The sequence below is a fragment of the Microcebus murinus genome, chromosome 5 (assembly GCF_040939455.1).
Source record: "Microcebus murinus isolate Inina chromosome 5, M.murinus_Inina_mat1.0, whole genome shotgun sequence".
Taxonomy (NCBI): domain Eukaryota; kingdom Metazoa; phylum Chordata; class Mammalia; order Primates; family Cheirogaleidae; genus Microcebus; species Microcebus murinus.
This window is the reverse complement of record NC_134108.1, coordinates 47,027,871-47,054,973: the sequence shown is the minus strand read 5'-3', so window position 1 is coordinate 47,054,973 and position 27,103 is coordinate 47,027,871. Positions and strand designations below refer to the sequence as shown.

Below are 27,103 nucleotides of genomic sequence, written 5' to 3'. Positions count from 1 at the left end.
TGAAAGTTAATTATACTACTACAAAGACAAGTTTGTTTCTCAATTAAATGATTATGATTGTTTTCTAAAGGCATTGTTACAGAGCAATTGTAACTAATTTTAAAATGCTATATCAATGAATAACAGATAGGTATGTATAAAAATCAATTGTACATGACCTGCTGAATATACAATCTTAATCTCAGCTTAGAGAAAAAAAAGTATGGCAATTTTTTTCTTTTAAAATTTGCTAATCCTACTTTAAAATTAGCAAATTATATTCTGTTTCTATTTCATAAAACAGGGGAACAAAATACTTTACTTCTAAGTACAGGCATCCTTTAGAAAGGAAAGCAATGCAGATCATTTATTTCTAATACAAGTTGGTTAATTACCATGTAAGAAAAGATTTAAAGGAATTAACTGAGTTTCCTTTATCCTTTTTTCTTTTACTGGAGACAAGAAAGGTTTAAAGGTGGTTAAAGAAAGGTTATTGATATACTTTGGCAAGCACATACATGAGCATGCCAGAAACACTTAGAAAACAGGACTGAACAAGCAAAGTCTGAGGAGAAAGTAAGCATTCTTCAAAAGCTCATATATCCTAAAGTGTTGCTAAAAAGTTTGAGATTTCCAATATACCCACTCTTAAGAGGGCTTAAATTAAATTAGTAATAGTGACACAATTTCACAAAATTTTAAGATAAAAAGATGTATGTACATACATTCAAACACATAAACATTGAATAGTTCTATCTTCATCAGGCATAGGTCTAAAAACAAAACTTATTCTTACAAAATGAATTCCCACTTATACTTTAACATTGTTATAGGCAAATGAGTGAATAACTTACCTCCTCCCATGGAATGTATTATAAAGAAACACTGCAAGCAATCACAGTGCTCTGCTGACTTTCTCAGTTTCTCTAAAGTCTGTTCTTGATAAAGACTACCAAAAACCTTGTGACCCACAGCCCTGAAAATAAAAATACAGATTAAAAAAGCCCTGGCATTTTGATTTTATTATTTCTGATCTGAATAAAAAAATTATAAAAAATGTGAAAAAGTATATTTATTGCACCAAGTAAAATCTATTCTTGTTTCATGTAAATAAATGTTATAATATCCTGAAGATACTCGATAGAAAATTTAACAAATATTCTATATATATAATCTTCAAATATCTTGATAAGACAGATCATTAGCAATGGCTATCAAACTATGGCTTTCTAAATTTATCTTCTTAACCTTTCTCTTAAGGTACAATAACAATAAAACAAGATTTCAGTTACATAGTTTTTTCTTGTCTCTATTTAAAATAAACTCTGAACTGCAGTGGATTTTACATGTTATTAATAAAAAAAAGATGGGGAAAGATGGCTGACCAGAGGCACCAGCTGCCAGAGTGTCTTAGTAGGAAGAATAGGTTTCAGATGAAAGAGGAAAAAAACCAAACAGATAAACATAGATAGGGTATAATTCTGAGGGAGGAGTGCCAGAACCTGTGGGGGACTCCATGGGAAGAAGTTGCAGAGCAGAATAAGGAGGAGCAAGATACTGGTGGAGACCAACCCCTGAGAGGCTTGGAGTAGTTATCAGACTGGCCAAAATCAACATGAAGGGGAAACACCAGCAAGCCCTAGATGAAAACATCAAGTGACTTACAAAGGACAACCCATCAGGTGAAACTGCAGACTTCTCAACAGGCTAACTACAAGCCAGAAGGGATTGGAGTCCCATCTTTAGTCTTCTTAAACAGAACAACTTCCAGCCTAGAATTTTGTATCTTGCAAAACTAAATTTCATACATGAAGGAGAAATAAAGACTTTTCCAGACAAGCAAACACTGAGGGAATCTGTCAAGATCAGAAATACCCTGCAGGAAATACTCAGAACTGCATTATACATGGATCAGCACATGGTCACCCATCAGTGTAAAACTACCCAAAAGCTAAAGCTCAGAGCTCATATACAACAACAAGAGGTAAAACAAAGCAATAAGGTACTACCCAACAGAATGAACAGAACAGTATCCCACGTATCAATTCTATCAATCAACGTGGTTTGAATTCCCCATGCAAGAGACACAGGCTAGCTGAATGGATTAAAAAATACAAGCCAAGTATCTGCTGTCTCCATGAAACACATCTAACCCACAAGGATTCATAGATTCAAGGTGAAGGGAGGAAAAAAAATAGTCCTTGGAAATGGAAATCAAAATAAAGCAGGTATAGCCATTTTCACATCAGATAAAATCGACTTTAAATAAAAAATAGTAAAGAAAAAGAAGGTCATTATAAATGGTAAAGGGAGCAATTCAATAAGAAGCCAATAACAATCCTAAATATTAATATTTATGCACCTAACACAGGAGCACCCAGATTCATAAAGCAAACCCTACTAAATCTAAGCAAAGTGATAAAGAGCAGCATCATAATTTCTAGGGACTTCAACACCCCACTGACTGATTTGGACAGATCATCCAAGCAGAAAATAAACAAACATTGGACTTAAATGGAACTCTAGAATGGGCCTAACAGACATTTGCAGAACATTTTACCCCTAAACTACTGAATATACATTCTTTACATCAGCATATGGAGCATTCTCCAAGACATTATATTTTATGCCACAAAACATGGCTCGACAAATTAAAAAAAATAGAAATCATATCATGTACAGTCTGTCCAGAAAATATCCAGCCACATAATATGAAAAACAGAGACATTTATTGAAGAAGATACAAGATACAAGAAACATTGTACACAGGACAATGACGTCTCAGTCCTCTTCAAGATAGACACCTTGGGACCTCACACAGTTTTCCCGGCATCTCTTAACCTAACTCGTAAACATTCAATATTCACAGGTGTTCTGCTTGTTGCGGGCCTTCCAGAACACAATCACTTTGAACAGATTCTCAACCATCTTTGAAGAATTTGTGTCACACTTTTATTTACACTGCACTCATTGCCTTGTCCCCAAAAGTCTTCTGAATCATTCAAGTAGTTTCCGTAGAAGAATGGTCAAGCTTAAAATAAAACTTGATGTAGATTCATTGCTCTACGTGACCACCACACAGTACACATGCTCACTCAACATCTAATGACCCACTGACTAGTACAGTGAAGTCATCATTGTTCATGCATGTGCATTACAGTCCACTCTCCTTGGCTGCCAATTGACATCAATGTTGTGCAAACCATTGTATTAACAATGGCTGGATACTTTCTGGACAGACCTCATATCTTATCAGACCACAGTGGAATAAAAGTAGAAATCAACTCCAAGAGAAACACTCAATTCTACACAAAGTCATGAAAATTAAACCTGCTGCTGAACAATTATTGGATCAACAATGAAATTAAGATGGAAATTAAAAGATTCCTCGAACTGAATGACAGAAGGGACACAAAATATCAAAATCTATGGGATTCACAGCAAAAGCAGTCCTAAGGGGAAAATTCATAACTCTAAAGGACTGCAACAAAAAGACAGATCACAAATTAGCAATCTAATGACATGTCTCAATGAACTATTAATAGAAAAGGAAGAACAAACCAATCTTAAACCCAGCAGAAGAAAAGAAATGACTAAGGTCAGAGAAGAACTAAACAAAATGGAAAACAAAATAAATAAAACACAAAAAAACCAAAAAACAAAGGATCAATAAAACAAAGTTGGTACTTTGAAAAGATAAAATTGATAGACTTCTTGTTAGACTGACCAGGAACAGAAGAGAAAGGACCCAAATAAGCTCAATCAGAAATGAAAAAGGAGATATTACAACTTATACCACAAAATACAAAATATCTGTGAATATTGTGAAAATCTCTCTGCATATAAACTCGGAAATGTAGAGGAAATAGACAAATTCCTGGAAACATACAACCTCCCAAGACTCAATCAGTAAGAAACAGAACTCCTGAATAGACCAATAATAAGCAATGAGATTAAAGCAGTAATAAAAAATCTTCCAAAAAAAAAAAAAAGCCCCAGCAGAGTTTGATCAGATCTATAAAGAAGAGTTGGTACCCATAGGACAGAAATTATTCCATAACATTGAAAAGGAGAGAATCCTCCCCAACTCATTCTACAAAGCCAGTGCCACCTTGATACCAAAACCAGGAAAAAACACAGCAAAAAAGGAAACTACACACCAAAATCCCTTATGAATATAGATGCAAAAAAACCTCAATAAAATACTAGTAAACTGAATGAACATCAAAAAAATAATCCACCATGACCAACTGGGCTTCATCCCAAGGATGCAAGGATGGTTCAACATACATCAACTGATAAAAGTGATTCACCACATAAACAGAAGCAAAAACAAAGATCATATAATCATCACAAGAGATGCAGAAAAATCATTCAACAAAATTCAGCATGCTTTCATGATAAAAACCCTCAACAAACTAGGCATAGAAGGAACATAACCCCAAATTATGAAAGCCATACATGACAAACCCACAGCCAGCATCAAACTGAATAGGGAATGTTGAAAGCATTCCTATGAAGAACTGCAACAAAACAAGCATGCCCACTGTCAGCAATTCTATTCAACATAGTCCTGGAAGTCCTAGCCAGAGCAATCAGGCATGAGAAGGAAATTAATGGTATCCAAATTGGGAAAGAGGAGATCAAACTAACACTTTTTGCTGACAATAGGATCTTATATCTACAAAACCCCAAAGATTCCACCAAGAGTCTCCTGGAATTGATAAACTCAGCAAAGTCTCAGGTTATAAAATCAACATACACAAACCAGTAGCATTCCTATACACCAATAATAGTCAAGCTGAGAGTCAAATCAAAGACTCAATACCATTCACAATTGCTACCAAGATAATAAAATACCTAGGAATATACTTAACCAAGGAGGTGAAAGATCTCTACAAGGAGAACTACAAAACACTGAGGAGAGGAAATCGTGGATGATGCAAACAAATGGAACACATATCATGCTCATTGATCAGTAGATTCAACATTATTAAAATATCCATACTTCTCAAAGTGATTTACAGATTCAAAATACCATCATATTTCACAGATCTAGAAAAAGTAATTCTAAGCTTCAGTTGGAACCCGAAAAGAACCCAAATAGCCAAAGCAATCTTAAGCAAAAAGAACAAATCAGGAGGCATCACACTGCCAGACTTCAAACTATACTACAAAGATATAGTAACCAAAACAGCATGGTATTGGCACAAAAACAGAGACAGAGATCAACAGAATAGAAAACCCACACTTAAAATCATACACATAGAGTCCATTGATCTTTGACAAAGCAGACAATAATATACACTGGGGAAAAGAATCCCTATTCAATAAATGGTGCTGGGGAAATTGGATAGCGTGCAAATAGTTAAAATAATGAATATGAGATTTGCAAATAACAAGGAGCTATTAAAGTTTTAAAAAATAGCAAAAACAGTCTCAATGTGAATTCTTAAATAATCCCTGTTGGAGTTTTATTTTTCCTCATTAAAGAGAAGAGACCACAATATATTTAAGGGCCAAAACATCCTCAGACTCAGCTTGAATACTAGTACACTGGTCCGGCTTACATCTCTGTGTTAATTCTATTAAATCTGACCAATTGGTGAACCTGAAAGAGTCAAATAATATAGGTAAGAGAATAGTTTATAAAAGTACTTAAAACTTTTGTCACTATTTAGTGTTAATTAAGAATCAATTTACAAAGAGTTCAGTAAAGTAATTTTTCATGATTCATCTTTTCCTTAAAAAAAGGTAAGAAGAAACTAGGAGTAAGACTAAATACAGTGGCTCCTAAGCACTGTGAAACACCATCATTTATTAAAGAAAAGATGATGGGCAGAAAGCCCTAGCTTTGTGTGGCAAATTATATCCTGTTTTCATATCAGTAGGACCTATCAGAATGAAGACTACTCATTTTTTTAGATGACCTTCAATTTTACATTCAGCATATTCTTACCAGTTATTTCCTGAGCCAGAAATATCAGTGATGAGCTGCTTGCTATCAAACACATCTCTCAATGGTCCTTGCAGAATTTCATTCACTACCCCTTCTTCCATATCAATCAAGACAGCCTGAGAAAGAGAATTTAATATAATTTAATATAATTTAATTGCTATATTTCCTTTTATTCACTCTGTAAATGAAATTATGAGCTAAAAGTTACATTTTTTAATAGTTTAAGCTTAATCAAAATATTTATGTAGAATCTGTTGTAAGAATTAAAAAATAATTTCCCCCTGCTTGAAAGGTGGAATCCAATTAAAAGAAGAATTTGAAACTCTTTTATTCTACTCCAAAATGCCAAGTGGGGAGACAAAAGGAAGCAAGCCACTTAACTGAATTTTTAACAAAGTCTCAGAAATCTAGAAGGTAATCTTAACTAGAAAAAGGCCTCAATAAATGTAGGATGCATTCATGCATTTGCTCACCATGGTGTTCTTTATGAATCAAAGCCAAAAACTGTCCAATTCAAATGGGCAAACTGAACTATTATATGCAAAGTAGAGGCACTGGATAGATGTCAAAGATCATAACATGGCCCCTTTTCTCAAGTAATTCACAATCTAATTCATTACCACAAACTTAATTGACATTAGAGAAAACCCACTCTACTAAGAAGAAAATGAGACTATAAAACAAAATTAATTATGCAAAGAAAAAGATAGAAAAAAAGATGAAGGAAATAGAGCAAAATGTAAGTAGGGATAGCTTGGCAGTAGTATTATACGCTCCCTCCTTTCACTTCTTTGTACTTTACTGTCCATATATTCTACAGTGAGAATGAAGAGTGAAAAAGTAAAATAAGTAGAGTTAAATAAAAGAGCAAGGCTGAAAAAAATTCTGAAATAACCTAGGGTACACTATAATTTGATTTGTTAACTCTTTGATTCAGCATGGCAGAGAAGTGCTTGGTTTATGGGTTTTAGTTTTGTGCCCATATAACATTAAGCAGTTACTACATGTCACTGTTCTAGATGCTTTATATGTATCCTACTCTTTAATCCTTATTACTCTATGTATAGGTACTACCATCCCTATTTTACATATGAGGAAACTGAGGCCTAGAAAATTGAAATAACTTGGTTATGATTACTCAGCTAGTAAGTGGTAGAGTTGAGATTCAAACATAGCTAGCCTAGCTGCAGAATGTTCACTCTTAACCACCAAACTCTATGTCCTATCTAATTGAAGGAAGATAGTCACGTTTAATTATTTATAGAGTACTGACTACAATGGAGTTACAATTTATGCACATTTAAATTTTATGAATTTAATTATATGTATAATTAACTGTTACTTACTACAAGATATACAATTAAAATATAGCAGTATATTACAAACACTATAAAACTGTTTTACAAATGTGCTCCTTTATATACAGCAATCATTATATATTAATATATACTTTACATACACAGGATTGTATAGGGTTATATATTGGCAATTTTAGGGATTTTTAAGGATACTTCTGACAATATGCATTTTTTACCTTAAATGCTCACTTTAACACCTAACCAAAGAGGGACTTCAGTGTATGGGAAAATTATATCACTACAAGTTGTGTAAGATTTAAGAAAAAATTAGCTTATACTGGCCTTGTTCTAAAACAGATTTATTGAAATGACTTGTGGAAGATTAAATGTACATAAATCACACCCTCCACTAACTATCTGGCAAAGGAAACAGTATGCAGAATACAAACTGATATTCAGGTACCTCCTGAGGTGAGTTTTAAAGCAACATCACTGTCCTAGTCATTCTGCATTAAATCCCTGACATAACATATAACTTTTCCAGTCCTTCCTTGGTCACATCAGGCCCTTGCTTTCCTTTGGAAATTAAGTAAACCTTGGAAGAATATTGTGGGTTCCTCACTTAGGCATCCATGGTCACAATTGTACCAGGATTTGATGTTTGTATTTTCTTCCACAAAGCTAACTGGTGATAGCTTTCTAGCTTTCCCCTAATTGTAATATAGGATTTACAAAATTCTGAGTATTTGCCTATTAACCTAAGAAACTGAACATGGTAGAGGGACTCAAGGACCAAATTATCTTATAAAGCCTGGATTCTTTGGTTCCTAAGGAGAAAATGGAAGAGTATCTTCTTGGACAAAAAGTCAAAGGCTACAGAAATACACCCATTTCTTCTTTCTTAGTAGTGTTTCCTCCAAATCTCACTCTGCTCACTGAAATGGTGATAGGAAAGAGCTGAAATTGAGAGTAGTCTAGGAAATGTCAAGTCTCTTTGTCTTAAGATTTGGATTGGTACGACAGCTCTATGTCATGGAGTACACTGTGTTAACTAATTATGCTATCAGCCTACAAGGTCTCTGCCCTAAATTTTGTTTTCCAAGGATATCAGAGATCACAGATACAAGGAGATACTTCCCAGGGGCCACAACACTATTGCTCTCCAATTATTCAGCCACTATACCAGGTCTGATCCTTAGCATTTCAATTTCTTCCACAGCATTTAATCTACTATGACTTCTTGTTTAGTCAAAGATTACCAATTAATAACCTAAAGAAGTAGTTTGTTGTAGAGAAACAATCACAGAAGATAATTGCTGGAATGAGATAAGACTTTAACTATGAGCTATCAATTTAAAACATTTTGTTCAGGAGAATGTACATGGTTATGATATGTATTCACTATAATGTGGCTGGGTGCATGCTTTGCATTGGTAGTAACCCTGATGCAAATAAATCTTCCACTACCTTTAAATGAAACATTAAACTATATTAGTATGTATTGCAGGTCCTTAGCATTAAGATGGCTCCTTTTGTTACCATTTATCTAGACATCTATTTACCCCAAAAACATTTTTAAAAAATGCTAAATATACAGTGTTTTTACCTTAAGTATGAAATTTTCCCCCTAATGTTTTAGGTGGACACACATGTCTGCTTAGTTATATTTACAGCATATGTGGCTTAGTAAATTTTTTTGAATTTGAGAAGTTAAAATTTGTCATGATAGTTTCAGAGAATAGTTACTTTAAAAACACATCTAACTTAAGAATCCAAGCATATATATCTTACTCGTGCTTTTAAAGAGCATATTTTCCCCTTGGAAATAGTGCCACCATCACCAGTCACTCTGAAACAAAAAAATGAGAAAAGGTCATAAGATCTTCCATTGCTTATAGTGTTACCAGGTAACAAAGTTAACTTCCATTTATGTAATAAGACTGTTTATGGGCAAGGCGAGGCAGACACAACAGCCATCCCTAAACTCCTCCTTTCTGGCTTACTTCCTGTTAGGCTAAAAAAGTGAGGCACTTTTTTTCCTGTCTTTCTTTATAGTTAGGACTGGCTCTGTAATCCAATTCTACCCAATGAGATAAAGGAAAAGTATTTTGGGAAGCTTTTCTGATAAAAAGAACCAGATGTAGTTAGTGCCAACCTTCTTCCTTTTTCCTGCCTCAAATATGAATAGGGACGTGATTTCTGGAAAAGAGACTACCATTTTATAGTCATGAAGTAAAAACATGAGGACAAAAAGCCTATATACTAAGGAGGGCAGAACAATATATAGTATCTAAGTCTTTGAGGCATTCCCCCAAACCTAGAACATTTAATTTCCAGATTTCTCTGTCTGTAAGATAAATGGACACCTTTATTGCTTAAGTCGCTATTAATGAGGTTTCCTGTCCCAGCCAAACACATCAACTGATATACCAGTTACATATCACTGAGTATCTAATACTGTTTCTAGAATTTCATGTTATCCAAGTACTGAAATGTACAAATAAACACAGTATCTGCATCGATAAAAACAATTCACAAGATGACAATATATGAAGGGAAGCCTAGTTAGACACAGATGATATGACAGATCAGGGGTTAGTAAACTACAGTCCTTATGCCAAATTCAACTAGCCACCTGTTTTCCTAAATAAAGTTTTATTCAAATATACCTATACCCATTCATTCACGTACTATCTATGCCTGCATTCATGCTATAAGGGCAGAGTCAAGTAGCTGTGAAACAGACCTTATGGTTTGCAAAACCTAAATATTTACTATCTAGTCCTTCACAGAAAAGGGTTGCTCACTCCTGCTATAGGTAAATACCTATCATGCTATTAAACATGTATAATAGTTTGATAAGGTGTACACGAAGATGTGGTCTCATTTTTGAAAAAGATTTTTCATACTAACTTGTGGAACAGATGCTGCATGTGTTGATAATACACAGAGAGAAGAGCAAGACACCACATCCCTTCTTCCCAAACTTGAAAAGAAAGTAAGGATGCTCTCAGGTTAAAGTATAAAACAGAGTAGATGAGAGTATAGTCATGTTAAGTCATTTTATTAAGAAAAGCTCCCAGGCTGAGTCTCAAATACCTAATACTCAATGAAAAGTTGGCTATCAAGAAAGGAAGAGGCGAGCATAAAAACCTAGGAAGGGTAGCACCTGAAAGGAAGTATTACAAAGGCAAATTTGAGTCTTCTAATAGTATACAGAGGTGAGGATATTTTGGGCCACAAATAAAAGGGAATCTAATCTAGATGACAGATTAGTACATACAATAAAGATAAATGACACCAGTCATTAAGGTAATAACTCTAACTTTCCTTGGTCTGATTCCATGGTCACCAAGCAACCTTCTGATTATTATGTAGCTTTTCACGTAGATTTCCTACTAAAGATAATGTGCTTATGATGGAAAATGAGAATCTGGTTTTTGGTTAACACGACTGCACTGGACAGTACTAGATCTATTTTCAAAGTGCCAATAACATTTCTGGGTTTCCAAGCTTGAGCACTAGACTCTGGAACTCACAGAGGAAGTAGGCACTAATTAACATTCCCCAGATGGTAACTGCTCAAACACCCAGCCAAGTAATTCCAACTAAAACTGGAATTTCTATCGAATTAGATCAAAGCCTGATATTAAGTATATACTTTTCAGTTCAAGGCCACCACAGTTAGTTTTACCAAGTATTTTGAAAATGTATGAACTTAATAATTTAATATTAAAAGCATACGGACATACCTGAATGTCAACTTATTCTTTCAGATAAAAGATACATAGTACTTACATATACCCCTTATTAAATAAACGAAAACAATCTGACAACTGCTTTTCTTCTTTTTAAGCACATTCTATACTTATTCCTGACCACAGATATCAGAGAAATGTAAACAATATATTTTTCTTTCAAAAGTTAGCCATTACTGGATGCATTAACAAGATACCCTCATGGAAAATTTCAGCTTTTCCTTAGTGAAACTTTAGTTAAACTAAAGTGAAAACTTTCAAGTTAAAAAAAGTTACACCACAGGGACACCTATTGTCCTGTTCTGTAAGATGATGTAAGAATATTAATAATATAACAAGAATAAATATGCTTATATAAATATGAGAAAAATAAAAAAGCCAGACAACTTCCCAGCTATTGGCTGTTTTTATTGTCCTTTGAAGAATTCTCTCCCAATCTGTTGAAAAGGATCATCATGTTCTGTAATAGATTTTAATCCCATCTTACCTTGTATCCACATTTCTAAAAAAGCTGCTTATTGCCTCATCATAAATTCCTTTCTAAAAAGAAAACAAATATAGCATTTAAGTTTTGCCTCTTTCCCAATGGAGTCCTCTCAATTTTAATAATCCTACCATGGCTAGTATGTGGCTAAGACAAGAAACAGCAAACTATCACAAAATGCTTAGTCTGATTCTTCCAATCTCTTTCCAGAGGAGAGTAAATGTCATGAGATAAAGTTCAGCAGGGGGTGCTGAAAAAAAGAGTCTTCGTAGGATTGTAGAACAGGCGCATCAAATGAGCGTTTTCTCCGGATTCTTAGTGATTATTTAAAAAGCTAACTGGTTAAATTAAGGAATACAATAACCACACGTGTTATCTATTTTTCAAAGTACTTTCACATACACTATCACACCGCTCCTCACACGAACCCTAATAAAGAGAAGACCCTGAGAATTAGGAAAAATGTTAAAACTAATCTCCCTGGTCAGCGTTCTTCTAGTTTAGTGTGTGTTTAACAGCAACATATCTTTAAAAATCAGTATGTTCTGAAAAGATCCCATGCAACTTATATCGGCCAGATAAAAGCTCAGGGTATTTTCTACTTATTTGCTGGAAGACCTCGGCTCCAAGCGTCGGCGGGGCAGGTACCTGGTTCACTGCGGCGTGCTCCCTCAGCGCCAGGTCCCAGAAGCAGCAGCCTATCTGGTTTCCGCACTGGCCGACTGCGACCAGGGGAAAGGACAGAATATAGACATTAGGCAGGAAACAAGGCCGCTGGATTATGGGACGAACAGGTCCCCATCCTCCCCGTGCAACTCACCCTGTACGACCACCGACTGGGTCATGCTGGAGCACCTCCAGCCCAGAGTGCATGCAAACCCGTACCAGCCTTCGCATTACCTTTCGCAAAACGGCGCTCTGCAAGGGGGCGGTCGTAAGTCACGCCGCTGCCGCAAATCGCTGCCGTCGCGAAGCACTTCTCTAGGTTCAGGCTGAAGTTTTTCGTCAGAAGGCCGCGCAAGTGCGCTTGCGACTCACCGTTACCATAGCGACTGGGCTTCGTGACCACAGAACCTCGCTGCCTTGTCTACCAACGTCTGTGAGCCTCGGCAGCTCCGGAGCCCGGGGTAACTGGCGGGTAACTAGGCGTTGGAGGGTTATTTTAGAATATGTGTCTCTAAACTGGCCATGGGGTATCAGAGGTTTAGTTTTCGTTCACAGTCCCAACACCCTGGGCGGTGGGTCAAATTCCGTTTACTCAAATTACAACGGGCGCTGCGTTAGCGTCTCTATCCAACAAGCCCTTTGTTCTAATGGAAAACGAACAATGTCAGTGAGCACAGAGAAACCCCAGACAAATAGACATGTCGGGGCACAACCGAAACTAGGCGGTTTTGCACTTTGACAGAAACGGTAAAGCTAAGTTTAGAGAACCGACCAGGGTTTGTTGAACCCGGCATACTCCCGACATTACCGTTAGGCCCTCTGGAGGATTCAAAAGAAATTAAGACAGAGATCCAGCTCGAATAAGCTTACAGCCTAATTGAAGACACACACAGACGAAATACTCAAAGAATTGTGACTTAAAATATTGGGTGGCATTGACTATAAGCGCAGTAGCATTCAGTGAATGAGGATGTAGACGAGTAAATAGACATCTGATAGAAGAGATGGGATTAAAACTAGGTATTTGGCCGGGCGCCGTGGCTCATGTCTGTAATCCTAGCACTCTGGGAGGCCAAGGCGGGTGGATGAGGCAGGTGGATCGTTCAAGGTCAGGATTCCGGAACCAGCCTGAGCAAGAGCAAGACCCAGTCTCTACTAAAAATAGAAAGAAATTAATTGGCCAACTTAAAATATATATATAAATTAGCCGGGCATAGTGACGCATGCCTGTAGTCCCAGCTACTCCAGAGGCTGAAGCAGAAGGATCGCTTGAGCCCAGGAGTTTGAGGTTGCTGTGAGCTAGGCAGACACCAGGGCACTCTAGCCTAGGCAACAGAGTGAGACTCTGTCACACACACACATACACACACACACACACACACACACACAAAACAAACAAACAAACAAAAAACCCAAAAAACTAGGTATTTGATGCATTTATAATGTTTAGATGGTATAGAGAAGAAGATTAAAAAGTCAGGCATTCTTGAAAATTACCAACTCCTTAATATTGTCAAACATTTAAAAATACTGTAAACTTTTATTGATCAGATTATATCAGGTTTTAATTAAGAACACAGGCACTTCTTTAATGAAAGTATATTTTCCATGAAAATTCTGAGGAACTACAAAACCCTAAGAAGTCTTATTCACTTAATAAAAAGTTAAATTGTACAGAATATGCTATTAATGTATGGTACTATGAACTGTAATATTCGATTGATTGGAACACCTAATTCCCCCACCAAGACAAATAATAGTAGTTGTTATGACATTTCTCTGATAGCTGGTAAGTTTGAAGTTTTAGTGGGTTGTTTGTGTTACATTTGATGTTATTCACCTTAGTACTGATATCTCCTATGATTAATTGGCAGCTTTTAATGAAGAGATTTTTCTGCAATTTCTGGATTTACTATTAACTGTTTATTGGTGAGGAAGGGGTCAGTGGTAGAGGTGCTGTTAGGTACTTTATGTCTTGATATTGAAGTCCCAAAGTCTGGGGCTTCCAAAATTTATAAATCTTGGTCTACTTTGTTGGCAGTGATATGAGTAGGTCTGTATCAGTAAACTATGTCGCCAGGTCACCTGGTATTCTGGCCTCTGCAGGGCTCTATTATTCCCTAGAAGCCATACATAGAAAAGGAGTTAAATTAAGAAAGTCCTGGCTGGGCAGTGGTTCACACCTGTAATGCCACCACTTTGGGAAGCTGAGGCAGGAACATTGCTTGAGGCCAGGAATTGGAGACTGGCCTGGGCAGCATAGCAAGACCCCATCTCTACAAAATAAAAATATTATTAATAGCTGAATGTGGTGGCATGTGCCTGTAGTCCTAGTTACTTGGGAGCCTGAGGTGGGAGGATTGCTTGAGCCCAGGAGTTCCAGGCTGCAGTGAGTTATGATTATATCATTACACTTCAGCCTGGGTTACAGAGACCATGTCTATAAAATAATAATAACAATAAAAAAGAAAGTCCTAATGAGCCTCATTAATAACTTTAGTCTGGAGAGAATCCGACTAGAGAAATAATTCTGCTTAAGAGACAAGCATGGTGGAACCTTACATATCAGCCACTCCAAAACCTTAGTATAGCCAAACTTAGGTTAGTCAAGTGAAGATCAGCTGAACTGCAGCAGACTGCCAGAGTCTTAAAAGCAAGAAAAATGTTTTTGGTTGAAGGCAAAACATTTGAGATTTTGGGGTATAGTTGTATTGGAGCATTAGCTGACTAACATACAGACCAAATACATTGGACAGAATTTCACATGCTAAAAATGAAAAAGAGAAAAAATCATTGAGTATCATGCAGACTACTACTATGGAAGGAAAAGTGCAAAAGATGGATAAAATATATAACCTTAATTAAAACCTAACATAAGTGTGGAGGGGGGTAGAGAAAGAAAATTCTTCATATATGTTTTGTGCTGTAGAAGAATTTAATAATAAGAATATGAATGCAATAAAACAGCAACTTGAAGACAAAATGCTAAAATAATATATCAATAATTAAGCTCTATGCGGGCTGTGTAATGCCTGTTTTGTTCACTACCATATTCCTAGTACCTAGAACCTTGCCTGGTATACAATAGGTAGTAATTAAATATTTGATGAATAAATTAAATAAAGTGAAGATAAAAGAACTAAGGAAATTAACTGAAGACCAAAATACCCACCTTAAAGGACTAATGAATAATTTTTAAAAGCATGAGGAAGCAGATTAGAGAGATCAAAATCAAATTAAGATATAAAGGAAAGGCTTGAGATAATCATGATACTGAGGCAAATGACAAAGATATTAATGTTATTAAAAAATCGTATATGTGAAGGAGACAAAGATGGCTCAACATAAGATTAATACGTGGCCCTGAAATAGAAAACAGAGCAAATGGAAGAAGAAATGTACTTAATAATGTAAAAAATAATGAAGAAGAATCTATAAATTAAAAAGGTACATTATGTTTTATGGGAAAATTTCTATAAAACTGTCAACATCAAGGGATATATCCTGGTTAGTTTATTCAATTTTCAGAATAAAGAAAGAATTCTTTAGGTACCTGGTCAAGAAACAAATAGGGGAGGGTAGGGTGGAGAAAAAACAGACTACTTTAGATTCATCTATAGCACATTTAGTACTGGAAGACATTGGAAAAAAATGCCTCAAAGTTCAGAAGGGAAAGAAAATGTGTTCAAAGAAAATTATACTTGTATCTCTTTCCAAGTTGTCATTTAAGTATAATTCAAATTTGTGGACACTCTATCCATTTTCATTCATGTTTGCACATTGCTATTGCTGAGCTCATCTCTTTCTCATGTAACTTGACAAACAGAATCAGTAGCAACCAACATGTTATCAATGATTGTTTTCTAACCTCTTCTCCTAGCATTTAAATTCAGTAGGTAAATAATTTGCTTTCTAGGTTATCACAGAGTTTTCCAAAGGTTTTCCCAATAGGTTTGTAACTGAGTAACAGATCACTATCCGTTTAGCATCCAACAATAGTTCCTTGTTGACTGCTGCTTGAGCACGTAGGTTGTGACTTAATATTTTTGGTATTTGTTATGACAGTACCTAAGTCTGAACCTACATCTGTATAAATCAGGCCGAACTTTGTTATGCTGTGGTAACAACAACAAATGTTTATTTTTTGCACATGATATAATACATGTCCATTGAGGAGTGTCTGGGCGGCTATGCTTATCTCCCCTCTGACACCCAATCTGATGATCTACCATTATTTTGTCCATTTCTGATTTATTTAATTTTAGATTGATAAATAATAATTATATATATTTATGGGGTACAATAGATGTTTTTATATATATTGACATCGTGAAATCATGAAATCAAGCTTAATAACATGTCTATCATCTTACCTACTTATCAGTTTTTGGGGTGAGAACATTTAAAATCTGTTTTTTAAAGCAATTTTGAAATATACAATACATTGTTATTAACTGTACTTACCATGCTGAGCAATAGATCTCTAAAACTTATTCCTTCTCCTGTCTAACTGAAACTGTACCCTTTGAACATCTCCTGCTATCTTCCCCCACTCCTAGCCCTGGCTCTGCTACTTTTTAGTAACTACCTTTATACTCTCTATTTTTATGATTTTGACTTTTTTAGATTGTACATGTAATTGAGCTCATATACTATTTGTCTTTCTGTGTCTGGCTAATATCACTTAGCATAATGTCTTCCCAGTTCATCCATGTTGTTACAAAAGACAGTATTTTCTTCTTCTTTTTTTTTTTTTTTTTTTTTTTTGAGACAGAGTCTCACTTTGTTGTCCAGGCTAGAGTGAGTGCTGTGGCGTCAGCCTAGCTCACAGCAACCTCAAACTCCTGGGCTCGAGCGATCCTTCTGCCTCAGCCTCCCGAGCTGGGACTACAGGCATGCGCCACCACGCCCGGCTAATTTTTTATATATATATCAGTTGGCCAATTAATTTCTTTCTATTTATAGTAGAGATGGGGTCTTGCTCTTGCTCAGGCTGGTTTTGAACTCCTGACCTTGAGCAATCCGCCTGCCTCGGCCTCCCAAGAGCTAGGATTACAGGCGTGAGCCACCACGCCCGGCCAGTATTTTCTTCTTTTTAAAGGCCGAATAGTATTCCCTTGTGTTTATACACCATACTGTGTTTATCTGTTGATGAGTACCTAGATTGCTTTCATGTCTTAGCTGTAGTGAATAAAACTGCAATGAACATGGGTGTGCAGATATCTTTCAAAATACTGATTTCAGTTCCTTTGGGTATATACCCAGAAGTGAGATTGCTGGATCATACGGTGATTATATTTTTTAGTGGTTTGAGGAACCCCCATACTGTTTTCCATAATGGCTGTATTAATTTTCACTAAAAGTGTACAAACTTCCCTTTTTTCTACATCCTTGCCAACACTTGTTATCTTTGATCTTTTTGATAATAGGCATTCTAACAGGGGTGAGGTGATATATTTCATTATGGTTTTAATTTGCATTTACCTAATGATTAGTGATGTTGACTATTTTTTCATATACCTATTGGCTATTTGTATGTATTTTTTTAAAATAAATGTCTATTATTAAAAGGTCCTTTGCCCATTTTTAATTGGGTTATTTGTTTTCTTGTCAAGTTCTTTGAGTTCCTTATATATTTTGGATGTTGGCCCCTTAACAGGTTTATGGTTTGTAAATTTTTTTTTCCTAATCTGTAGGTTGTCTCTTCATGCTAAGCAAGAGGTTTTTAGTTTGATATAATTTACTCTGTCAACTTTTGCTTTGATTGCTGTATTTTTGGGGTCATATCCAAGAAATCATTGCCTAGAGCAATGTTGTGGAGATTTTCCCTGTTTTTGTCTAGTAGTTTTACAGATTCAGGCTCTATATTTAGGTCTTTAATTTATTTGGAGTTTATTTTTGTATATGGTGTGAGACACATCTCTGGTTTTTGTGGTAGAGACAAAGACATTCAAGAAGGTCTTGCATAGGCACTTAATTATTGCTCATAATTCATTGGCCAAAGCTAGTCACATGGGCTCCAAGTAATCTTAAAGCAGCTAGGAATTATGGTTCCTGGGAGACAAAGAGACAGAAATATTTGATCAGCATTTCTAAGTAATGCACAAACATTTCCAGACATTATATCAGAATAAAGCATCTGAGGTACATAGCCTTTAAGATGGCACCCAAAACTGATCTTTGTCTCCTATTCTTGTGTAATGTCTTCTTCTTAAGATAGACCTAGAAACTTTTTTCAGACAGAGCCCAATGACCGCCCTGAGTTGAACAGACAGAGTTATGAATTCTGGGAGATGAAAGCTGCTAGAATTTGCAGGACAGAATGCCAAGTAGGAGAAATTATATAAAGAGAAAGCTCTGGAGATATTCAGGGGGTTCCTTATGAGCTTAAAACTGAGTACTTATTAGTATATGCATATGTGGAAACTAAAGCTGAGGGCAAGAACCACTGGAAATAAGCAGGCAGAAAAATTCCTGAGGTTCAGAAAGGGCTAGGACTAATTCACATTCCCAATATCTTGAGTGGAAAAACCTTGTAATATATGGAATATCGAGATGAGCACACATAATTGTATTGACTCAGCAGTAGAGATAGATTGGCCCTAGATAAAAAGCTCTTGTGATAATAGTCTAAGAAAACATAAAACTAAGACTTCCAGGAAGCAAGCTGTTTCCAAATAACTGTGCCCCATGCCAAAGCTCAAAAGTACTTAGGGGACTAAAATTAAAATTATTCAGCAATAAAATTCACAGTGTCTGGTGCTGAAATTAAAAATTGATAGATATGCCAAGATAAGCCCCATAACGAATTGAAAAATCAGTTAAAAATAGACTAAGACATAGCACAAATGAAAGAATTAGTAAATAAGTACATTAAAACAACTATTATGAATAAACACCATATGTTCAAGAAGGCAGAAGGAAGCATGAACAGATTAAGAAGATACACAGAGATATAAAAAAGAGATTCTAGTTGTATTTCTAGAGATGAAACATATAATGTTTATGATGAAAAAATGGTTGGAATGAAGATCAGATTAGACACTGCAAAATAAAAGATTAGTGAACTTAAAGATATAGCAGTGGAAACTATCCAAAATAAAATAGAGAACAAAAAGATTAAAAAAAAAAGACAAAGGAAAAAAAAAGGGTCAGTGAGCTGTGGGACAACTTCAGACAGCTCAATATACATGTAATTGGACTTTCAGAAGGAAGTAACAAAAAATACTTGAAGAAATAATGGCTGAAAAATTTCCAAATGTGATAAAGATTATGAAACTACAGATTCAAGAAGCTTAATGAAGTTTAGGCACAAGAAACAGGAAGAAAAGCCAACACTAAGCACATTGTAATCAAATTGTTCAATATCAGTGATAAAGAGCACATCTTAAAAGCAGCCAGAGAAAATGACACTGCAATGTAGAAGAACAAAGATAGGAAAAACAGCAGACTTCTTGTTGGAAACAATGCAAGCCAGAAAATAGTGGAGCAAAATCTTTAAAGTTCTTAAAGAAAACAAAACAAAACTGCCAACTTAGGATTCTATACCAAGTGAAAATATTATTCAAAAATGCAGATGAAATAAAGAGATATTAATACAAATGCTGAATGAATTAATCACCAGCAGACCATCACTGTTGAATGAAAATCTTCAGGCAAAAGGAAAATGGTGTTGGATGGAAATCTGGGCCTACTCAAGGGAGTAAAGAACACTGAAAATGATAAATATGTAGGTAAATATAAAAGACTTCTCATGTTTTTAAAAATCTCTTAAAAGGTATTTTCTTAAGAAAAACTAATAATAACATGTTGTATGGTTTATAATATAGGTAGAAGTAAAATATGTAGCAATAAAGTCATACAGGGTGAGAGAGGGGAAATGGGACATACTTTTGTAAGGTTCTTCTAGCATATATGAAGTGGTTATGTTATTTGAAGGCAGACTGTGAAAAGTTAAAGATGTACACTGTAAAACCTAAAGTAACCCACAACAAAACAGCTATATATATATATATATATATATATATATATATATATATATATATGCATATGTATTTATGGCTATAAGCCAATAATGGAGATAAAATAGACTCAAAATATACTCCATTGATCCAAAAGAATAGAATACTAAGAAAACGGAAACAAAAAACTGATGTCACAAATAGAATACAAATAGCAAGATGGCAGATTTAAATCCAAGCACATCTATCACCTTCAATATAAATAATCAAAACACCCTAATTAAAAGACAGAGATTATCAGAGTGGGTAAAATAAGCAAGACTTCCACTTTGGGTTTGCAAGAAACACACTTTGAATATAAAAACCAAATATATTAAAAGGAAAATAATAGGAAAAAGATACATCATATGAACATTAATGGAGAGAAAGCTATACAAATTTAAGACAAAGTAGATTTCAGAGCAAAAAATATTATCAGGGATAAAAAAAGAAGATGTTTTATAATGCTAAAGGTTTCAGTTCATCAAGAGAATATCAACAGTACTAAATATTTATACACCTCCTAATAGCTTCAAAATACATGAAGCGAAAACTGGCAAAATAGAAAAGAAAAATAAAGATAAATTCACAATTATAGTTGGAAATTTCAATATCCTTATTTCTATAATTGATAAACAAGTATACAGAACATTAGTAAAAATATAGAAGACTTGAGCAATTCTGTCAACCAACTAATTACCTATATAGAATACTTAATTTAAGCCAACTACAGTAGCATATACATTCTTTTCAGGTACACATAGAACATTTACCAAGATAGTTTATATTATGGCTATAAAACACATCTAAATAAATTTAAAAGTATTCAAATCATAAAAAGAATATTCTCTCACAAAAATGGAATTTAGTTAGAAACCAGTAACAGAAAAATTGACTCTTCCCAAATATTTGAAATATAAATTATATAATTGTAAGTGATTCAAAGGTGAAGGAATAAAACAAAAGGAAAAATTTTAACTGAAGGAAATGAAAACACAAACTTTCAAAATTTCTGGAAATTAGTGTTTTGATGGAAATTTATAGAATTAAGTGTTTATCTTAGAAAAGATAAAAGCTCTCACACCAATGACCTAAACTTCCACCTTAAGAAAACAGAGAAAGAAAAACAAATTAAGCCTAAAGTAAGCAGAAGAAAGGAAATAGTAAATACTGGAATGGAAATCACATAAAGAGAAAACAAAATTAATAGAGAAAAATCAATGAAAACTAAATATGTGTCCTGAGAAATTAAAATTCTTTGGCGGGCTTCCTTGCTTATAAGATAAAGTCTAAAATCTTTAACTGGGGTTTATGCTCCTGCCTGACTTGGCCCGCACTTATGTCTCGGACCACATTTCTTTTCTGTTTTCCTTGCTGTGGTTATGCTAGACTTTCAGATCTTTTACTGTATTCTCTACTGGCACATGACCTTTGCACTTGCTGTGTCCTCTGTTTGCCCCCTCCCCAACTGTCTCAATGTCTTTGCCTCCCACCTATTTCCATCTAATTAATGCCTACTCATCTTTTAGATTTAGATTTGATATCCTAGTTTAGAACATATCCTACCCTCGCCTGTAAGCTCCACTAGATCAGGAACTGTATTTGTCTTTGCCTAAATCTTTTATCTTTAGCGTTTAACACATGTCTGGCTTATGGTGGATTCTCAGCAAGTATTTGTTAAATGGATGAATGAAGTCTAATAATAGGTCCTTTTTTTCTTAGGATATGACCAGTTCAAACATCACTCCTTTTCTGCATCTCATGAATTGATATCCTGAGATTGAAAGGTCATTATTCTTGGGCTTCTTATAATTTAAGAGGGAGTATTTGGAGATTTTACCGTCTTTTAATTTATCATTTATACTTTATCTGTTGCTGTGTGAAAATCTGCTGGAGAGTAAAGTTCATTTTGTCTTCTAATGTATTACTCTAGTGCTGTAAAGTTTCATCATTAAGGTTATTGTTTGGTTTGTTTCATCATATCATCTATACTAAAGAATTTAGGTATAACTTGTGCCAAATGAACTAGTTAAAAATAATGGTAAATTAGAGGAGTTTAAGAATATCACACATGCATATATCTTATTTTATAGTTTAAAACATATATCAGTGACTAAGAAGCAAAATCAATGTCTCAATATTTTGATTTCAAGAATTATACAAAAGGGTAAAAGAACTGGTGCTGATTGAGCTCTTATATCCCAGTCATTGGCTTTATACATATTAGATTTTTTATTTCTTACAACTTTATGAGGTAAGAAGTAATACCATTTTATAGACAAACTTTTAGTGATTTGCTGAAAGTCTCAGAGCTAACATGGTGTCAAAATTCAAACCTAATTCTGATGCCAAAACCCATAATTTTCCCACTGCTGCCTCCTCTTAAAAATATAAACTATTAAAAAATTTTGCCATCCTATGGACCAAATGTTTAGGTTCTAATGATACATTAGCTAACAATGGCCAGCAATTATTTCAGTTTGTCTGATTATGACACAGTCAGTTAAAAAATGTTTCTAAGCTAAAATTGTGATTTATTCACAGATAACAGCCTAGTAAGAAAAAGAAGGTAGAAGTAAGATTTCCTCTAAGATTTTCTTTAATTCTTATGTAAAATGATAGCTTTCTATAACATAACTCATAGGAAAACACAATAGTGGGAACTTAGCATAAAATGTAGGTTGTAAAAAGATTTTCATTAAGTTAAAAAATGCTCACTAGCATTTAATAGTTTAGTCATAAGCTATGAAAATTGAAATATTGTTTAGCTGAGGAGTAATGTTCTGGCTTAAGGGTTAAACTTAAGCATTTCTGAACAGGGCAGACATTCAGTGAAATAAGCTGTTGATATAGAAACCAAGAACAAGTTGGGGGAAGGGAGAGCAGTTCAGGGAAATGTAAAAAGGATATGAACAGAGAAACAGCTAAGGGAACAGAATAATGAGGACAGTACAAGATGTATTCTTCCTTTCACAATTGTCATTATTCCTGCCATTTGGGAATTTTAAGACTCTCTTGAGGAAACAGAAAAAAAAAGTCCAGGAATTTGAGAGTGTAAAGAGTCTCACCTAAGAAGACCTATAGAGAAATTTGTAAAGGTGTGGCTTGGGTTTAAAGGCATCGAGTGGGATGAAGATGTAGATAGATTGGATTAATTTGGGTTATTAGTTAAGAGAAAGTCTAGGAGATAAAGAGAATGAGGAAAATGGGATATAATATGAGAAGAATCTCAAGTGAGATTTTGTGTAGATTGACTAGACTACAGGCCTTCATTCATAGATTAAAATATTAGTATTGTTGGAGAATAAAGCAGTGACAACAAGAATAAAACACTCAAAAAACCCTTAGAGACACTTAATTTTTAGCTAAGTTTCAGCTTGTTGCTGGAGTTATGAACTGACATTTGATTCTTTAGCAGGTAAGAAACTATGTGAAAGAATCTTCTGATGTCATAATTTCTGGGTGTCACTGGAACATTTGATCATCATTCCTTTGGCAATTCCAGTCTTCTATGGAAAGTCAGTAGAAGCAGACTTATTCACCTCTACAGGAATAAGACTTGGCCTATTTTGGTAAGTCTACTTGTCTTTGATCAATTTAGCTAAAACTTAATACCTACATATATAGATAGTTATATTAAATCATATAATTTACTATGGTTTTTACTAAATCATCATTGAGCAAAAACACTTTTTTTTCTTGATAATTGACATATCTATAAAAATCATTATATAATACTCAAATTCTTCAACCTTAATTTAGTTTTATTATTACCATCAGTAAAGATTTACTTATTAGGTATAGAATATTATACTAGTATAAGAGATAGTTATAACATTTTTAATCTTCCCTATCCTTTCTGGCCTAATAGTTGAACACATGTGAATTATTTCAAGATAGAGTGCCAAGCACTGTTCTAGGTATTAGGGACTTACTGGTGACAAAGACAGACCATAGAATGGAGGGGATATTAAACATTTATAAAAATTTAGGGCAGTATTTCTCAACAGGGAGCAATTTTGCCTCTCTCCTCCTAGGGGATATATGGCAATGTCTGGAGATGTATTTGACTGTCACAACTTTGGGGGAGCGGCGTTACTGGCATTTAGTGGATGGAGGACTTGGATGCTGCAAAACATCCTGCAATAAATACACAGGGCAGTCTGCTTCCTCCCCAACTAAGAATTGTGCCATGGTTGGGAAACCTTGAATTAGAATGATAACTGTTACGAAGCAGAAATAAAGGATGCTATGAAAACTTAGATAATGGGGGTTAATGGCAAGCTTCTCTGAGAAAGTAAATGTAATTAATAGATGAGTTGGCCCTGGCAAGTGCAGGCTAGGAGCAGTGGAATAGGGGAGAGTTCCAAGCAGAGTCAACAGTAGGCAGTAAAGAGTTTATTTATTATGTTTATGTGTGCATATGTGTGTGTGTATACATCATACGTTTCATAATGAATTTCACAACTCATGTATATGTATACATTTATATATATATTTACTAATGCTCAGTAGCACCAGCCGAATAATAGTAGTTAACATTTATTGAGCACTGTGTGTTGAACTGCACTTTACGTGTATTATCTTACTTAATCTTATTACCCTGTAAGTAGATAATATCATTATTCCTAATGTACCCTTGAGAAATATAGAGAAGTTAAATACCTTGACTAAGATGACATATTTGGGAAGGGCCAGAATGAGGATTTGAACTCAGGTCAGTCCAACTGTCCCAAGACCCCTTTTTAACCACTGTGCTATAAATGTAGAGAGACAGAGTGGAATAAATAATCACCAGGAACGGAAGGCTTAGCTAAAGATATTTTGGTGGATGTGAAACAATGTACTTCAAAGGAAGAGAAGAGCATAGATGGAGAGGTGTTTATCGATTACAACAACCATTTAAAGGCAAACTGAATTTTGTTTTCACACAGCAGAAATGGACTTCAGTTATGTTAACCATAGGGCACAGTTTACTTTTATCACCTGGTGGCTATTTTATTGCAAGACTTAAATTGTATGTAAGGAATAGTGGTGTAAATATAGTATTTTAACACTTTTATATTTATTTTAAAATGTTATTTTCAGAATGCTTCTATATATCTGTAACAAAATAGTAACATTAAAAATTCCAAGGCTAGGCCATGGTGTGTGTGCCTATAGTCTCAGGTCCTGTTTGGAAGACTGAGGCAGGAGGATTGCTTGAGCCCAGGAGTTCAAGGCTATGGTGCCCTATGATTGTGCCTATGAGTAGCCACTGTACGCCAGCCTGGGCAACACAATAAGATCCTGTCTCTAAAAAAAAAAAATCCAAATAACTCTTTGAAGATGAAGAGTTATTGCTCCTGATGCCTCCATTATTTTAACTTTTTAATCTAGGTTTTCAGTGAATTATGCCTTTTCGGTTTGGGACCCAGCCAAGGAGGTTTCCAGTTGAAGGAGGAGATTCTTCAATTGGGCTGGAACCGGGGCTAAGCTCCGGTGCTGCCTGTAATGGGAAGGAGATGTCACCAGCCAGGTAAACTCTTTTTACCCTCACAACTGAGGAAATGTGTATTGGCTATCATCAATACAAGCTTTAACTGATATTCAATATTAGTAAGAAAAAAACCTCAGGAATTCAAAAACATTGCTGTGATTAAATTAGTATTAACAGAGCTCGGGTTTTCTTAGCATAGAGTCTATATTTTGTATTGTTATAAATCTTGATGATGGACCAATTTTCTCTCTCTCTCTCTCTGATACATTTTTAGCTAGATTGTTTTGTTGATTGTCTCAAGATTGGAAAACATTTTATTAAACAAACTCTCATTGCCACCATGTGCAGGGTACTGTGCTAGTCATAAGGTTAGAAATATGAAAAAGACTTAGACTTCAGATTTAGTGTCTCTTTGGCTTTGATTTGACCTTTGGCAGAAAGAGAGTGATATAGAGTGTGAAGATTCTATGAAACAAACCATTTTTGCAAAATTGAAGAAAGCTATAATAAATAGGATTTGTTCTACTTTTCTGTGGTTTATGATAGCAAAACATTAAATACTACTACATTGTTAATTTCTCATGGCTTGGAAATTTTTGGAACACAGATTTAAACTTAACAAGGTAAGTATTTTAAAAATCAGAGTTACTCAAGAATAAAATAGACTACGTTGGGAAGTAGTGAGCTTCTTGTCTTTATAAATGTTTAAGGCTGAGTGACTATTTGGTGGGGATGTTGGAAAGGAAATTCATACATTAGATATATTTTTGGACTAGGTATCATTTAAGGGCCGTTTCCAATCTGAGATTCTATCAGCATTTGAATGGTATGTGGAATAGTATATTCAGTTTTATGTTCTTCCATAAATAAATATTCTAATTTTGAAATCACCCAACTGAAGTGATTTCACAGTGCATATATATATGAATTGCCATAGTATTATCACTTATGTTTATAACTAGGCACTTTTTATGCCACTTAGCAATTATTGCATACCTTTCAAAATGAACATCTGGAGGATTATCTTTGTATTTATGAATTTCCTGTAATGAAATATATGGCAACAGCCACAATTTCTTTTCTACATAAGTCTAAAATGTCTGCCTTATCAGTGCCACTGTGTTATACTCATTTTGCAACATTTAGAGATTTCAAAGTGATTTAAAACAATTGAATATATATCAAACTTTGGTGCTCTGAAAAAATATTTCCTTTTTAGTATCTAAACTATGTGTCATCTGCTCTTTTATTCAGGCAACTCCGAAGATGCCCTGGAAGTCATTGCCTGACAATAACTGATGTTCCCATCACTGTCTATGCAGCAATGCGAAAGCCACCTGCACAAAGCAGCAAGGAAATGCATCCTAAATAGCATCATTAAGTCTTTTGTAGAGGTTTGACTAGGTCAAGGGTAATGGGCCAGTATCATCTTATGATCTGGTAAACAAATAAAAGTGGTGGCACCTTTGGATGATGATAA

The 27,103-nt window shown here is 34.8% G+C and overlaps 2 protein-coding genes across 13 annotated transcripts in view; one reads left to right on the top strand and one right to left on the bottom strand.

The window, feature by feature from the left end:
- The window catches only part of TUBE1 (tubulin epsilon 1), a 21,649-nt gene extending 9,177 nt beyond the window's left edge, over nt 1-12,472 (bottom strand). The window contains exons 1-6 of one of the 2 annotated variants that reach the window (XM_012753127.3): nt 12,299-12,394; nt 12,127-12,200; nt 11,482-11,534; nt 9,028-9,085; nt 5,939-6,054; nt 834-955 (exon numbers count right to left, since the gene is read on the bottom strand). In XM_012753127.3, the coding sequence (XP_012608581.1) occupies nt 834-955; nt 5,939-6,054; nt 9,028-9,085; nt 11,482-11,534; nt 12,127-12,200; nt 12,299-12,323 (448 nt within the window). In that variant the 5' untranslated portion in view covers nt 12,324-12,394. Of the gene's footprint in view, nt 1-833; nt 956-5,938; nt 6,055-9,027; nt 9,086-11,481; nt 11,535-12,126; nt 12,201-12,298 lie in introns of both variants that reach the window. The other variant, XM_012753133.2, reaches the window with a different exon arrangement.
- FAM229B (family with sequence similarity 229 member B) lies at nt 12,469-27,103 on the top strand. 11 transcript variants are annotated; one of them, XM_012753141.3, is made up of 5 exons: nt 12,500-12,605; nt 21,867-21,931; nt 23,563-23,716; nt 25,524-25,662; nt 26,878-27,103. In XM_012753141.3, exons 4-5 carry the CDS (start codon nt 25,538-25,540, stop codon nt 26,993-26,995), a joined length of 243 nt encoding a protein of 80 aa, XP_012608595.1. In that variant the 5' UTR covers nt 12,500-12,605; nt 21,867-21,931; nt 23,563-23,716; nt 25,524-25,537; the 3' UTR covers nt 26,996-27,103. The 11 variants fall into 11 exon arrangements, with proteins under 11 accessions (XP_020142743.1, XP_012608594.1, XP_012608595.1 ...); XM_012753142.3 differs by having other exon boundaries at nt 23,560-23,716; XM_076003047.1 differs by having other exon boundaries at nt 12,503-12,616.